This window comes from Podarcis pityusensis (genome assembly GCF_964106645.2).
Source record: "Podarcis pityusensis genome assembly, chromosome: 1".
Taxonomy (NCBI): domain Eukaryota; kingdom Metazoa; phylum Chordata; class Lepidosauria; order Squamata; family Lacertidae; genus Podarcis; species Podarcis pityusensis.
The window spans coordinates 74,160,564-74,175,688 of NC_138028.1; the positions used below are offsets into that span (position 1 = coordinate 74,160,564).

The window sequence follows — 15,125 nt, forward strand, 5'->3', positions numbered from 1 at the left end:
CTGGCCATTGCTGGCTGGGTCACAGGTCCCCCATCCTAGGTGCAGACTGAGCTAGAAGCAGCGGTGGTTTAAGGCAGCTTTTATATGCCTATTTGCATTAGACGTCAGCTCAGCTTTGCTTCCCTTACTGCAAATTTGTGGAGATGTGTTTGAAGGATCTTAGGCATCCAGCTCGCCTCCACTTTTCAATCTTCCATATTGATAAGTGTTTCTGTCCCACACAGCACACAGGGGGCTGCCTGGACCTCTTCTCCCCCACCCTATCTGGCCCCACTGTGCTTGCCTTTGAAACATAACCTTCTTTGAAGTTGTGTGTGAACAGAAGGCTCAGTTTACCTTAACAGGAATCTGCTCTGTCATCAATACACAAAAGAGGAAGGAAATAGTTTGCAAGTGACATAACAAGAGCCGCCCATGGCTATGTACACAAGCTGCAGGTGAAACAACTCTGTCTTTGTCCTCTTTCAAAGACAGATAAGCGTCTGAACCGGCAGTGGAAATATTTAATTGGAAACTCCCAGCAAATATAGCCAAACAGTAAAATCTGTCTTTCTTCTCTTCATGCGCCATTAACAATGGTTACCGCGCCACATTTCCAGCTGATCTTTTCAGATCTGAAAGGAGAAAAATACACAGTGGAGATAAAATTTAATCTCCTTTTGGGATAGAAGTCAGCCTTGGGAGGTGCCTTCGATACAATTATTAATACATAATATTCTATCAGCTCTCTCTCACCCACCCACCCACCCACCCACCCCATAAAAGATATTCATAGAAACTTGAAAGGCATGCAATAGCCTGTTATGTTGGAGAGGTTTCTGATGAATACGGAACTCAAAGGCCAGAACTGAAGTAACCAGCTTTCAGCTTCAGCTCCTTCTACTAGTATTTAAAAAACATCAGCAGAATTCGTGCAGTGTTAATCCACAAAGCACAGCTAGGAAACCAGAACACTTGGAGAAGTTTGGGCTCTTGCCCTCAGGCCCCTAACCCTCTCAGGGTATAAGCAGTCGGCATTGCTCTGTGAAAACCCAATGGCCAAGTATGGCAAGCAAGATCATCCATCTGGTTTCGAATCTGTCTGTAAAGAACCCAGTGGCAGCTGTGGCCCATTGGGATTGGTAGGGTAGACAGAAGAGAGGCCAATGGTACATAGAATCAGAGCCAGAGCCAATCACAGGCAGAGCCACAGGAGCCAGGGCCAAGGGGTCTTCGCCCTCCCAATGAAATATTTGAGGGGGCACTCCCCAAAAGTTGATGGGCATTGCCATTCAAATGGTGTGTGTGCACTGCATCATGTGACTAATTATGCAGGGTAGGGCTTCCCTGCCCCCCATATTTTATTCAGGTTGGCACCCCTGGGCAGAGCCAACTACTTCTCGTTTTGTCTCCAACCTATGTTATACATTTACAGCATTGCCATACCACTTTAAACAGTGAAGCCTTCCCCCAGTGAATCATGGGAAGTGTATTTTGTTAAGGTTGCTGAGACTTGCTTGGAGATCCCTCTTCTACTGACAGGGGTTCATTCCCAGATTTCCCTGAAAAGAAGGATTGGCTGAGAACTGTAGCTCTGTGAGGGGAACAGGGGACTCCTAACAACTCTCAGCACCCTTAACAAACTACACTTCCCAGGATTCTTTGGGGGAAGCCGTGGCTGTTTAAAGTGGTATGGTACTCTTTTAAATGTACAGTGCAGGTGGGGGCTGAAATTAAGGAAGAGGAAGCTGACGGTCAGGGTTACCTCCCCCACCCCCTATAGAATGTTTGTAATAATAAGATAGGTAGGTTAAGCATAGACTGAAAATTGTGGGGCAGTGCCCCATTTGCCTTTCTAGACCAACCTTTCACTCAAAGAGCAGCTTGACAAGAGAGCTCTTTCATGACATACAAGAGCAGATCGCTACAACCAAGGACAACCATTAACAAGTCTCAAATGTGGCTTTACAAATAGCACTTTTCTTTTTTTAGTGTTAAGCGACTAAAAATAATCTGAAGGGTGTTGACATGCACACACACGTGTGTGTATACAGCAAGGTTTCTTGTCCTAGCCAGATCAAAACCCTGCCCTAGCAAGATCGTGGAAAGAACAAACACAGCTGTTCGCTCTGATTTCACTGATGACTTTTAGGATGTCGATATCCTGCCACTAGAAAACAGATTGCCAGTCTACATTGCCTGCACATCCACCATGGTATGAGCTGACAAATGGCAGGGTGCTTTTGTCACAAGAACTTAGAGATGACTCTTTAGAACCACTGGAGGGGTCCTTATATGCGAAGCCCCTGCTGAGTGTAGGAGATCCAGCACTAGAGTGTTCTCAATAGATGTCTGCCCAGTCTCTGCTTGAAGACTCCAGCAAGGAAGAGCCCAGGTAGTTGGTGCTGTTGCTGAATTGCTCATACAATACAGTTAAGAAGAATATTCTCCTGATACTCAACCAACATCTACCCCGCCCTGTTACCTCAAGCCCATTAGTTCTATTCTTGCTCTCCGAGGCAGCAAAGAACAAGCGTTTGCTCTTTGGGGCCACAAACTCACCATGAGATAGCTGGTAGCATTAGGGACACTCAATAAGGTGGGCACTACCATGCCCACATGTCTAAATGAAAATGCAGAAGAGCAAACTTTCCCCAATGGCAGGACATTATGGATGACTGGCTCTGCCCTAAGGGAAGGGACCATAGTCCAGTGCTAGAGCATCTAGGCAGGGCTGGAAGAGAGGCCTGCCTGAAATCTTAGAGAGCCACTGCTAGCCTGTGACGACCACACCGAGATAAATGGCTTGATATACGACAGCTTCCTATGTTCACACATTTACAGCTGCCCTGTGATGATTTTTTAACTGGGTGCCAAATAGCAAATTGCTTTCTCTATCCGCTCTTGATAACTTCACTTCCCTCAGAGGTTTGCGGGCAGCAGATGCGGCAGCACAGGAGAAGGTATTCTCTGTGGCAGCCCCTAACCTGCAGAATTCCCTCCACACAGCCTGGCACTTCCATTCTGTAGTTTCTGTCACGTGCTGAAGATGCGATTCTTTGGCCTGGCCTTAGGCACCTGAGATATATATTTTTAAGACCCACTCTATTCTTGTGACTGTAACTGGAAACTATTTTTAATATTGCATTTTCAAATTGCTGCAACTTTCCTAGGGACCTTAGGGAGAAGGGCTGGTAAGAAACGGAAACAGCCACCACAACAGTTTACACACCTAGTTAAAGCTTGAGCTCACCAGTGCTTTTCCTGGGAACAGAGTTCCATGTCATGGCTCACCCCTGGAATATGTCAAGTCCCAATAACGAGCTGAACACATTTCTTGCACCCTTCAAGAGTGATCAGCAGTGGCCTCAAAGTGCCTAGGATTAAGGGGGAAACGGCAGCCATGTCAGAAACCTTGAGGTGTGGGGCCTCTTTTCCTTAAGGAAACACTAACCAGCTTCTGAAACCTCCTTATCCTGTAACACAAGGCACTAGTTTCAGCTTCAGTGGCCAGCTGAAGATACAACTGCTCAGGTAACATCCATGAAATGGCTACGCCAACTCTACACAGCTCCACATGCCTGCAAGGGCTATGACCCAGATGGTTTACATGCTTGCAAATAAAAACTTTCTGAGCTCCAACAAGACCTCTATTATAGGGTGAAAAGCTTTCTGAGCTCCAACAACACCTCTATTATACAACTACACTGGCTTCCAGTGCATTTCTGGGACAAAGTAGTTTCAACCATTGGACCTGGCCTATTTATTGGACCACCTGCATCTCTGCCATCCTGCCCACACAACGAGGTCTCAATAGGAGGACTTCCTCTTGTGTCCACCCCTTGGGTCTGTGAGGTGGGTGGCCATCAGAGAGAGAGTTTTCGTCATGGTGCTCCCACAACTTTTGAACTCCCTCCCAGCTATATTTGTAGCTGGTGTTTACACTTAAGGGGTTTTAGAAAGTTTTAAAGACCTATTCGTTTCAATTGGCCTTCTCTTGGTGAATTTGCTGGATTGAGGCTGTAGTGGATTATGTTACAGAGAATCCGAATGGGTTTTATTCTTTTTTATATCATATTGATTTTCCACCATTATAATTTTTTTTTCTCCACTGTAAGCTGCTTTGGATGGCCTTTGCCTGGAAAGAAAAAGCATAGACTTTTTTTTTTTTTAATGAGTGCATGGAGGTCACACAGCAGCCACAGTGCTTGATGGTTTTGCTCCTTCAGCTTGGAATTAAGTTTGATGTTCAGATGAAAAAGCAGAGAGACTTAATGAGAGTGCACACACTGCACCTTCCTTCCTCTCTGATCCATCCAGTAATAGCTTTTCCCCTCCAGATGTTTTGCTGGAAGCCAGAGCTCTATGGGAGAAAACAGACGATTGGCTCATATTTAATTAAGCCTCTGGGCCAAATCTCAGTTTTCATTTCATCCAGTTGTGGATTCAAAATAAAAGCTTAGCACCGTCTGAGGTTTTAGAGGCTCTAGCTTTCCCAAAGGTTCAAATTGCATCCAGGTGCTGGGATAGGGAGGGTAGGGAATAGTCGTGATTATTTTTGTCCCCTTTCTTTTTACAAAGGCTGGATAGATATCTCTTTCAGCACAGGGGAGGGGGAGCTCATGGTCTCCAAAGAAGTTGAAACTGTGGAGCACTGTGGGTTGTGCTCTTATTCATTAAAATGCAGCTAATGATCACTCCTGCATTGATACAATGTCATAGGAGAGCACACAGCTCTGAAAGAATTATATGAAAATTAAAATAATAATAATAATAATTTTGGTAGGGGAAAATGCAGTCAAAACAGCAATGAATGAATGCTATATTGGAAAACTCTTGAATTTCCCTTAGGTACAGAAATATTGCCATGGGAAATGCCTTGGACATATATTTTTTTTAATGGAAAGGCATTGCATACACGTAACAAATAAATAACAAATTTCTGTACTCAGAAAATTCAGGGTGTATCTACTTATACTGTACTTATATTGCAGTCTTAAAGCTTATCCATACTTTACCTTTCCTCTGCTCTTTCCAGGCAATGAGCCACACTTTAAAGCTGTGTCTGAGCGCCCCCTTTTTTGACCTGGAGTTTCCCCACAAAAACCTGCTCTTTAAAGCCAAATCAGAGCAAACGTCAATATGCGGAAAATCCGAATTGACGTTTGTTCCAATTGAGTGCTAAAGAGTGGGTACGTGTGGCTAAGCCCATATACTGGCTTAAGAAACATCCCCTTTCTATAGGAATACTAGGGTCACCAACTTTTTTTGGGCCAGAATTTTTAGGAAACACCATTGATGCTAGTCACAAAATGGCTGTCATGGGGATAACACAAAATGATTGCTGTGGGAGCACAACGTATAAAATGGCTGCTGCATCTGAAAGAGCAGAAAAAGATGCAGGGCCACAAAGAGACAGGAACCCACCAATGGGAAAAAGGCATCTACATCAGAGCCTGCATCATGCCCACTCACAGTGAGAAGCTCTTTGTACCTCTTCTCTGTTCAGAACAGAAGGAAGTGTGGGTGTCTAATCTCGGCATCCAGTGAAATGTTTAAGGGGGCTTGCTCAATGTAGGGGAGCCTGAGTCAGTGCAACAGGATATGACCAAGAGCAAACCATCTCAAATACATTGCTGAAATTTGAGAGGATATCTAATGATGAGACCTTTCTTGGATGCCATAGAAAATACTGGTGGGCACTACATGGCCCTCATGGTAGACTCCTGCATCAGGCAATATCAGACCAAGAATGCACAGCAAACTCATCGAACTACCTTTCACAGTTTCCCTTGGGGAAATCAGGACCAGAGACAGTGTTTGGGGGCATAGAACTCTACAGAGGGACTCCTCCTGTGCCAGTGTCCTTCAGTGGGCTCATCTAACGTAGACTCTTCCGATCCACATTTTAATTCTCCACCATACTCCAGAGTGATGCTATATTGGGAACATTGTGAGAAAATAAAATGGAGTCTGCTTAGTTGCTGAGGGTGGGGTGTGTTTGTAAAGGGAGCCACAGCAAGCATTGCCTGAGGATGCTGTGCAATGCATAAATCCCACGCAAGTACATACTGTAGATATATCCTCAATATCCATGCATCATAAGCAAAAAACCAGAAACCAGTACTATTTACAGCACATAAAGGTGATTGTGCAGGTAGATTCCCAGCATGGAATTATTTCATCAAAGTTTATCAATGAATGAGCAACATCATCTAAAGAGGGGCATATGAATTGGATATGGCACACGTCTGAGTGATTTAAAGAAAGAAAGTGTGACCTAAGTGTTCTTGATATCACAGATAGTAGGGTTTTGTCTATGGGCCAAACTAGACGTGATGTTTAATATATCTTTGTATTTCAAAAGAAAAATGCAAATAGAATCAGCTTGCTTTTTTCCTGAGGGCAGGGGATGATAATTCTCAGGACTGTAGATGTGGAGGGGGAAATTAATCCATTCCCCACTCCTGCTGAACTCCAGAAGAATATTTTTTCCTCCTAAGTGGTCTCCAACAGGGAATTTCCCCAAATGCAAACTGCACCTGTATGGGAGGGATTTTCCTCTGGATCACAGCAGGGTTAAATCCTCCCTTCCTGCTAATTCTATTTGCAGCTTTAAAAACATGCACATAAAAGGCAAATACAGTGTCATGTCTAGCTGAGCCCTAAGGAGACTTCTACTCATTGATCTGGAAGATGCCTTTTAAATACACTGTACATCATATGGCTAATCTATTTCTGTAAAATCAAGGTCTCTTGGGAGGCAGAGGGGGGACTTCAACCCTATTTTATTACTTATTCTTCTTTTGGTGTAGGGAGCTTCCTGCTGGATGTATACTGGCACAGCTCCAAATAATTACACATCAATGATGGCTGAACATTTTCCTTATTAGATTCTGCTTCTGGATTCCTTCCATGAGACTGCCTACGCCACTGTCATTTATTGGTATGCCTTGAGCAATTCCAACTTTGGTCATGTTCCATATTCTGAATGTCAGCTTCAAGTCAGAACACTTTTAAGAATTATCCTTTTAAAGGAAAACAATGTGCTCCACAAGTCTCTTATTGTACTTCTTTAATCTTATTCATGGCCCTAAATCTTATCTCCTCTCACCCCTTCATCGTTTTTCACCTGGTGATCAAGCCCCGCCAAATATTGTATGAAAAAGAAGAAGAAAAGGAAACACTCATGGATGAGAACAAAGATAGTAAGGTTATCCAAATAACAGAAATGAAAAGAAAATGTTGGTCTACTAAAAAGGCCAAGAGCCAGATGTAATCTTGAGCAACTAGACTCGCATAACTACTGGGGACACTAGACAAATTTGCACCAAAAGTTACTTCTCACTATTTCATTAGGGCTTGGACGCGTTATCACAATGTGGGTGTTAATGTGCATCCAGATCAGCAATGCACAAAGACATTGACACTGGCAGCATAAAACAGCAGTGGTTTGAGAACTGGACTTTAGGTCTACGCCAATGCAAAGAAGTTTCTTTATTACAGACCAGGTGATACAGCCTGATCTGAGGCTAGCTTCATCAACTCTATTTACACATGACCATAAGAATTTACCGTTTCAGGACCCACTAATCTTCTTCATGTCTTCTGCAGCTAGAAATATATTGACACAATTATGGAAAACAGCTACTAAATTAACTCTGGAGGCATGATGGGATAAGACTATGGGACATAGCTCTTGCGGAGAAAGTAATGAAGCATCTTGGAGCACTAAGGAACCCAAAGACCAAAGATGATTCTGAAACTGTACGGTACATGTTTATTCGGTACCCTGGGAAGGACAACGATTGTCCCATCGTCACCAGCTACTCACAGCTCACCCTGGGACATAGAAGATGCTTCACATATAATCAACTCTGCACTATTGTACAAACCTGCTTAATGTTTGACTTAATCATTTACATTGTATATGCATGGAATTTATTTTGGGGGGTGTTATATGGGGATTGTTTAAGTACTTCCATAAGAATAAAGTTTAAAAAAGAAAAGAAAAAAGAATGCATTGAGCTCAGGTGTAGAGCATGCTCTTTGCATGCAGGAGGTCACAGGTTTAATCCCTGGTACTTCCAGCTACAGCTTCTTGTATGACAACCAGTGACAACAACACCAAATTAGGTGGATCAACAGTCCGACATGAGATAAGGGATTTTCCTATTTCCCTAAGATTGTGCTGCTGTGTGAATCCTTCATGGAGGATAAGGCTAGCAGGGGCTACCAGCTATGATGACTTTATGGCTGCCATCTGCAGTTTGAGACAGTGCAGTGCCGAACACCCATCACTGGGAACTGCAGGTGGGGAGAGTGCTGTTGTGTTCAGGTTCTCGTGAGCTTTCCCAGAGCATCTGTCAAGCCACTTTGAGAACACGATGCTGGACTAGGTCTCCTTTGGCCTGATCCAGCAGGCTCTTATATTCTCATGAACCGAGAGAGAGAAATGATAGAAACCTTAGCCTCCTTCTGGTTGGGGTGTTGTACATTTATTATCCAAATCCTGGCTGACACCCTGGCCTATGGACTAGATTTTGCATTTACTGTCATTTAATTAGAACTGGGAGGAGTCCAGGAAAGTGAGTGACATATGATTAAGTCTTGTGTTGCAAGCTAGTCCAGGGAGAAAGGCGGCTGTACTTTTGCTGGATATTCTGATGTACATGAATGTAGATGAGTTACACACTTAAGAATGTACATGGATGCAGAAGAGTTTCCCACACTAAGCAGTAGAGACTGGCAGGGCTGTGCGGATAGGGCTGCATTGCTTTTCTGCCTGCCCCACACTGCAAGATGCTAAGAGGGAGCAGCAGGGAGTTGGGCACTTTATGGCTGCCATGTCAGAAGGGTTGGATTGGCTCTGCTGCTGTGCCTACACCATGTTGAGCTCCCCACCGCCCTCCCCCTCAACATCTCAGTAACAGGCGACATAGGGCATTGGAAACTCAGGACAGTGCAGCCCCACTGGCTGCTACAGGCATTATGCATAGGCAGCACAGACTTCTCCCCACACATGTGAAGTTCCTGCAATTCTCTGGCACAAAGAATCTCAGCATCTATTTTTTATTTTAAGTTTCCAGCCCTTATAGTTGCAGAACTATTTCGGGAAGATGTAATGCCATGTCACATGCACACACCCTCACTTGGGCCCCAGGTTATGGGTGCCCAGCATATGTGACATAACATCATGACATCACGTTGCAACATGACATCATGATGTCATGTGCCCCACGGCCTCAGAACCTGACTTCTGGTGGCACCGGAAGTCAGGTTCTGAGGTCTCACAAGGTCTCGGATGTGACTTCCGGTGCAGAAGTTGTGTCAGGGGGCCCTGTGGTGAGGGTGCTGAGCACCCACAACAAAAAAATTGTGGGTGCTCAGGCCCCCAGGGCCCCCTAGAGATGGTGCCCCTGCACATATACTGTATATATGAAGAGATTTCAGTGGTTGTCTCGAGTTCTTGCTGCCTCACCTCATTTGTGTCCAACAGGAACACAGAACATAGGAAGCTGCCTTGTATTGAGTCAGACCATTGGTTCATCTAGCCAAACATTGTCTACGCGGACTGGCAGCAGCTTTCTGGAATTTTAGGCAGGAGGTGCCAGACATTGAACTTAGGACCTTTGGCCTTCAAAGCAGGAGTTAAACCACCAAATAATGCTTCCCCCAAATATTGGCTTCATCATAAAAAAAGAAATAGTAGAATAAAGTGTTTGTCACCTCTCCTTTGGCATTCGCCAGGGCTGGGGAAATGATATGAAAATTATGTTATAATTGCATGTAACCATGTATGGAAATAACTGGCAGCTCTCCAGTTTGTATTTCTGATGTGGTTCCCAGTCATGAACAAATCACCCACCACTGAAGCCAAGTTGTTTACTCAGCATGTGTACATAATAAGTGTGGCAATGCTAGATCTTGATCGACATAATTTGCCCACAGTTCCTTCCTTTAGGAAACGGCGAACCTCTTTCAAGTTCGAAGGGGCTGCTCATAAAAACTAAACGCTGGCAAACACATTAAAACACATGCTTTGAATAGACAAACAAGCTTCTCATGACCATAAAATCAGAAGGGCAGTAGAGTGAAGGGGCAATGTTCTTAGGTGGGAAGGAAGATGAAAAGAGAAGAAACGGGTTAAAATTCTTGAGTGCGGGGCACATTTGATCTGCAGATCAGCCATCCCTGCTTTAGAAGATCACTTATTTTATGAACAGCAGCAAAAAAACAAAAAACAAACCTTTGATGCATTGAAGAGGCACTGGCTCTGGATTGGGGAATTTTCTTCTGCAGGAGCATAACCCGTTCCCCCCACCCGCCCGATCCGCACCCCTCCCAATCTTGTTCTTAATGTGGAATGTATGCTATGAGTACACATAAACAAATGGTCTTCTCTTCCCACTACAGCAGATGCCTCACTGTTTCTGAAACACAATGGGTGTGTGTCTGTTTGAGTTTTCATATAACCAAGCCATTCTTTTCTGAATGTACACACAAACACACAGGGAGATTTAAAGCAAACAGGATACTGATAGAATTGCCTCCTTTCTTTCAGTGATAAGATCAGCCACTTTTCCATCCTGAAGCTTAAAAAGAAAGTAATTCACGCATTTGTGTATTTCAAAGAGGTTTCTCCTGTGAGGCCTGCTATCTTTCAATCGAAGCAAAACTGTGGGACTGACATTTGCTGGACAACAAAATAAAAGGCATACACGATGGGATTTAATGAATGAGTCCCGTCAGCAGAAGCCCTGTACAAAGATGTCTGCTTGAGCAATGGGGTTCTCCCCTTTCTCTCCCCCATATCCCCCCTGTACCCCTGAAATTGGCTTCAGGGTGGGGGTCAGGAGAAACCCAGAAGCACTGAAAGGGCAAAGGAGAGGGGGGTGAGGAAAATTTTTCCACTGATGGAATGAGCAGAGGAGCATGATGTTGAATTCCTTCCAAAATCACATGCATTGCTATATAGTCCATAAACAATCAGAGCTGTACATGTTTACGGGCATCCCCACATGCATCCAGTCGGCCACTGTGGGAACAGAATACTGATCTAGGATAGGTCAGGCATGGGGAACCTTCAGCACACAACCCAAATGACTCCGGGCAGAGCTCTTCATTTGGCTTGCAAGGCCATTTGGCCCCAGCCAAGCTGACCTGTCACTCAACATCAGATGTGGGGCAAGTAAAGTGAATGTTGCAAAGGAACAATTCAGGGCCTTAAAGTGCCCTCCTGATGGTTGCTCTGCAGTGGGAGTGACATCTGGTGCTGTTTAAATTTAGTGCCAAATACAAGTCCTGCTATTTTGGAATAAATCCACTCTGCTATGCAGCTCTCACTTGGGAGTTTCCATGTGCAACCGATTTCAGTGGATTTGCATTCGGCATAGAATTTAAAGAGCACCAAATGCAAGCCCCACTGCACAGGCACAACCAGCAGTGCACAGCTTCAGAGTGATCATTTGCAACAGAGCTGGCTTTCGGTAATATTTAAATTCAGTGCTCCAAGAAAGGCCTGCTTTTGTCTGCAGGGTTTGGATCCACCTGATGTCATATAATGACAGGTGATCACAGGAAGGTGAACCCACCCACCTGTCAAAATCACAGGGGGTTGGCCTAGAGATGACCTTTGGGGCACCTTCCAAAACTACAACTCCATGATTCTATGAAAAAGTGGCTCATAGAGGGGTGGGGCGCTTACTGATCCTGTCCACTAGATAGAAGTGGTCCCCCCACCTCCAAGATCAACCTTTGCTCTTTTATTTCTTTTTCTTCTTTCCATTGAAATGAAAATTACATTGTGCTTATGTTCATAATTTATATGATGGAGAATGTCTTAAAGTCTACTAATTAGCACTCTATTATTTTAATTAGCTGTCTATAAAATCTGCTAAACAGCAACCATCCAATTATAGTCAGAATAAATTCACTGACTTGTTAACTTCCATAAAACCTCAACACAATGGAGAAGAAAATGGAGCTATATAATCCAAAGCCAAAAAGGGCTGTTTCCTGTAAATGAATTCAGCAGAAATGACAATTATCACAGCGTCTGCATCAGATACCTTTAGACAGTTTTACATACAGACTTGGCTTGAAGGCTGATCTGATAAACCTCATGACTCTTTTCATAAGCCATGTGTCTTATGCCCTTTTAAAATGTGGGGTTTTTTTGGAGGGGTGTTATTGGGTTGTTGTTTTTATTTTTATTATATAGTTTGTGGTTTTATATTTCGATTTTATTCTGTGAACTGCCCTGAGACCTCCAGGTATTGGGTGGCATATAAATTCAACAACAATAACAATAATAATAATAATAAAAGCCACACAATAAAAATATTATAATTCAGCCTAAAAAGAAGCAAACTTTCTAGCACTCATGGGCTCTGTCCCAGAGAGCAATACTTTAGACATGCCTGAGGATTTGCATGTATTACAGAAGGATATTTTACCTTTTTCTGGGAACAGCGAACACCCATGAAATATCACAAACCTTCAAATATCACAAAAGTATTTGAAAGCCGCCTTGCTTTCCCATGTGATATGGGAGGCTGCCGTTGAAGAAACACAAGTCCAAAGCCTATTTGGGCAACTGCCTCTTGGGATTCATTCTAACAAACATTTTATGTTAGAAATGTGCCATAAATATTCAGAACGCACAACTACCATCAACATCCCCCACCAACATATTGCAAAGAGAGTACACAGAGAGGATTGTATTGGAGAACAAAATCTTTTGGGGGAAAACAGAGAGGTGACCAATAGGCCTAACAAGCCCTTTTCAGGCATTCTCCCCTCAGGGGACAACAATTGCCCAAGAGGAAGGGTGGTGTCACACTTGCTGCCCCTACTCTCACCACTGTTTTCCTTCCAGCCCCTCTCACCACCATGAAGGAGAAGGTTTGAAATGGGGAGCCTGCTCCATGTGTGTAGCAGAACCCCGAAGGCTGATATACAGGTGAGGTGGCCTAGGAGAGACAGCCTGTGCTGCTGCAGCTTTCACACCACAGCGCCTAGAAATTCTCTTTTCAGTCTGGTCCTGGCCATTCCCCATATACCGTATTTTTTGCTGTATAAGACTCACTTTTTCCCTCCTAAAAAGTAAGGGGAAATGTGTGTGCGTCTTATGGAGCGAATGCAGGCTGCGCACCTATCACAGAAGCCAGAACAGCAAGAGGGATTGCTGCTTTCACTGCGCAGCGATCCCTCTTGCTGTTCTGGCTTCTGAGATTCAGAATATTTTTTTTCTCGTTTTCCTCCTACAAAAACTAGGTGCGTCTTGTGGTCTGGTGCGTCTTATAGAGCGAAAAAATACGTACTCTGTTTTTCTTAGCCGCAATAACATATCCATTTTTGCTTCCTCATAAATGTCCCAGTCCAACAGTGGCGCATCCCATTTCACCACCAGCCACCCCACCACCTCCACTGGAGAAGTGGCACCAGTGGGGGGCAGGGCACCCACAGAGTCCCTGCCTGCAGTGGTGGCTTCACCTTGCCTAATGGGTGGGCCAGACCCAGTCAGTCCTCACCACCGTGAAAGTCCTCCCCCTGACTCATTGAGTCATCGTTATTGAAACATAGTGTATCTTCAGGCTAGAGGCACCCAAACCCCTGGCTGGTCTTTCTTGAAAAGTTTCTGATAAAAGACTTTGGGAGACAAGAGATCATAGCAGCTCTCAGTGCCAACCTCCTTACCATTTGAAGGATTCCACAATATGCCATCACATACCCAGACGCCGCTGCTTCCAGACCAAAGAAATCGATAGATACGATAGAAAACATGATCAGGAACACACCTAAGGTTAAGGAAAAGACAACCTCTTTTTAGAAGGCAGGTGGTAGTGCTCAGCACTGTTAACTAGAGATATCAAGAACTGAGCATGGGGCAGAAGCCATGTAAACTATGTATCTGTAGTGGCCTGCAAAGGTGCAGTGTTGCTGTTCTCCTGGGTCTCAAACGCAGTATGTTGCAGGTGCCTACCTGTGGGAGAAGGGGAGTGGTGAGGTGCAGAGGGCTTGGGGCTTTGCGGTGTGGCAAAGCCAATCTGAGGCTCTCGCCCTTAGGCTCCTGCACAACCTTCGAACTCCCCAGGCCTCAACCCTCCTCCTGCAGTAAGCACCAGCAACATACTGTGTGTGGAAGCCAGGAGAACATTGGTGCTTCATTTTTGCCACCACACAGGCTGCTACTATGTGCTTTATCGCCACTGAACTATACTTTCCCCCCTTAAATGCGGTATCTTTTAAAACTCAATCATTTGGCATGTCTAAAATTGCAATGCCACATACTTTTTCTTGCTCTCTTTCACCCAAAGATGTCTGAAGCACAGTGTAGTGGTTGGGGTGTTGGGAAAGGACTGGGAAGGCCCAGGTTTCAAATCCCCACACAGTCACAAGTTTCACTTGTGTGACCTTGTGACACACTTTCTTAGCACAGCAACAGAGTTGTTGCAAGAACAAAATGGAGGACAGAGAACTATGTGTGCTACCTTGAGCTCCTTGCCCGAAAGGCAGGATATAGATAGATGATAGACAGATGATAGATAGATAGATGGATGATAGCTAGATGATAGATAGATGACAGATAGATGGATAGATATAGATAGATAGATAGATGATAGATATAGATACATAGATGATAGATGATAGATAGATAGATAGATATAGATAGATAGATAGACGTGCATATATATACATGCAGTCAGTAAGTAAATGCTTATCTGCACTAAAACATATACCTCTCACTTGCAGAAAAATAAGTATCAATTTATGTTCTTGGACAGCTAACCTATGGAGTTAAGCAGTGAACACTAGATCATGGTTAAGTCTAGCACAGATGAAGTCCACATCTACATTGCATGTGCACGGTAGCCAATCCACAAGCACTTTAAAGTAAGTCTTACTGTGTCCAATGGGGCTTACTCTCAGGAAAGTGTGCACGGCAATGTAATGTTCAGCACAGGCATGCTTTCCAAAGTGAGTTTGTTCGGAGAATACCATAATTAAGTGGAATGTGTTAGTGCTTTGTCAGTTTCTCAAAAGTTTTCTTGCTTTGAAAAAGAGGCTTCCATTTCTCTGCATTAGCTCTCAGGGAATGTTAAGATATCTTTAGAACTTTGGTGGGTGTGGGATTTTGAGCT

At 44.1% G+C, this 15,125-nt stretch overlaps 1 protein-coding gene and 1 long non-coding RNA gene across 2 annotated transcripts in view; both read right to left on the reverse strand.

Annotated features, from left to right (window-relative positions):
- The window catches only part of LOC308474141, a 129,765-nt gene that overhangs the window by 68,990 nt on the left and 45,650 nt on the right, over window positions 1-15,125 (reverse strand). The gene's annotated exons all lie outside the window — the stretch shown is intronic.
- The window catches only part of SLC67A1 (solute carrier family 67 member 1), a 79,783-nt gene that overhangs the window by 20,518 nt on the left and 44,140 nt on the right, over window positions 1-15,125 (reverse strand). The window contains exon 8 of the mRNA XM_080999342.1: window positions 13,681-13,781. Within this exon, the coding sequence (XP_080855468.1) occupies window positions 13,681-13,781 (101 nt within the window). The remainder of the gene's footprint in view (window positions 1-13,680; window positions 13,782-15,125) is intronic.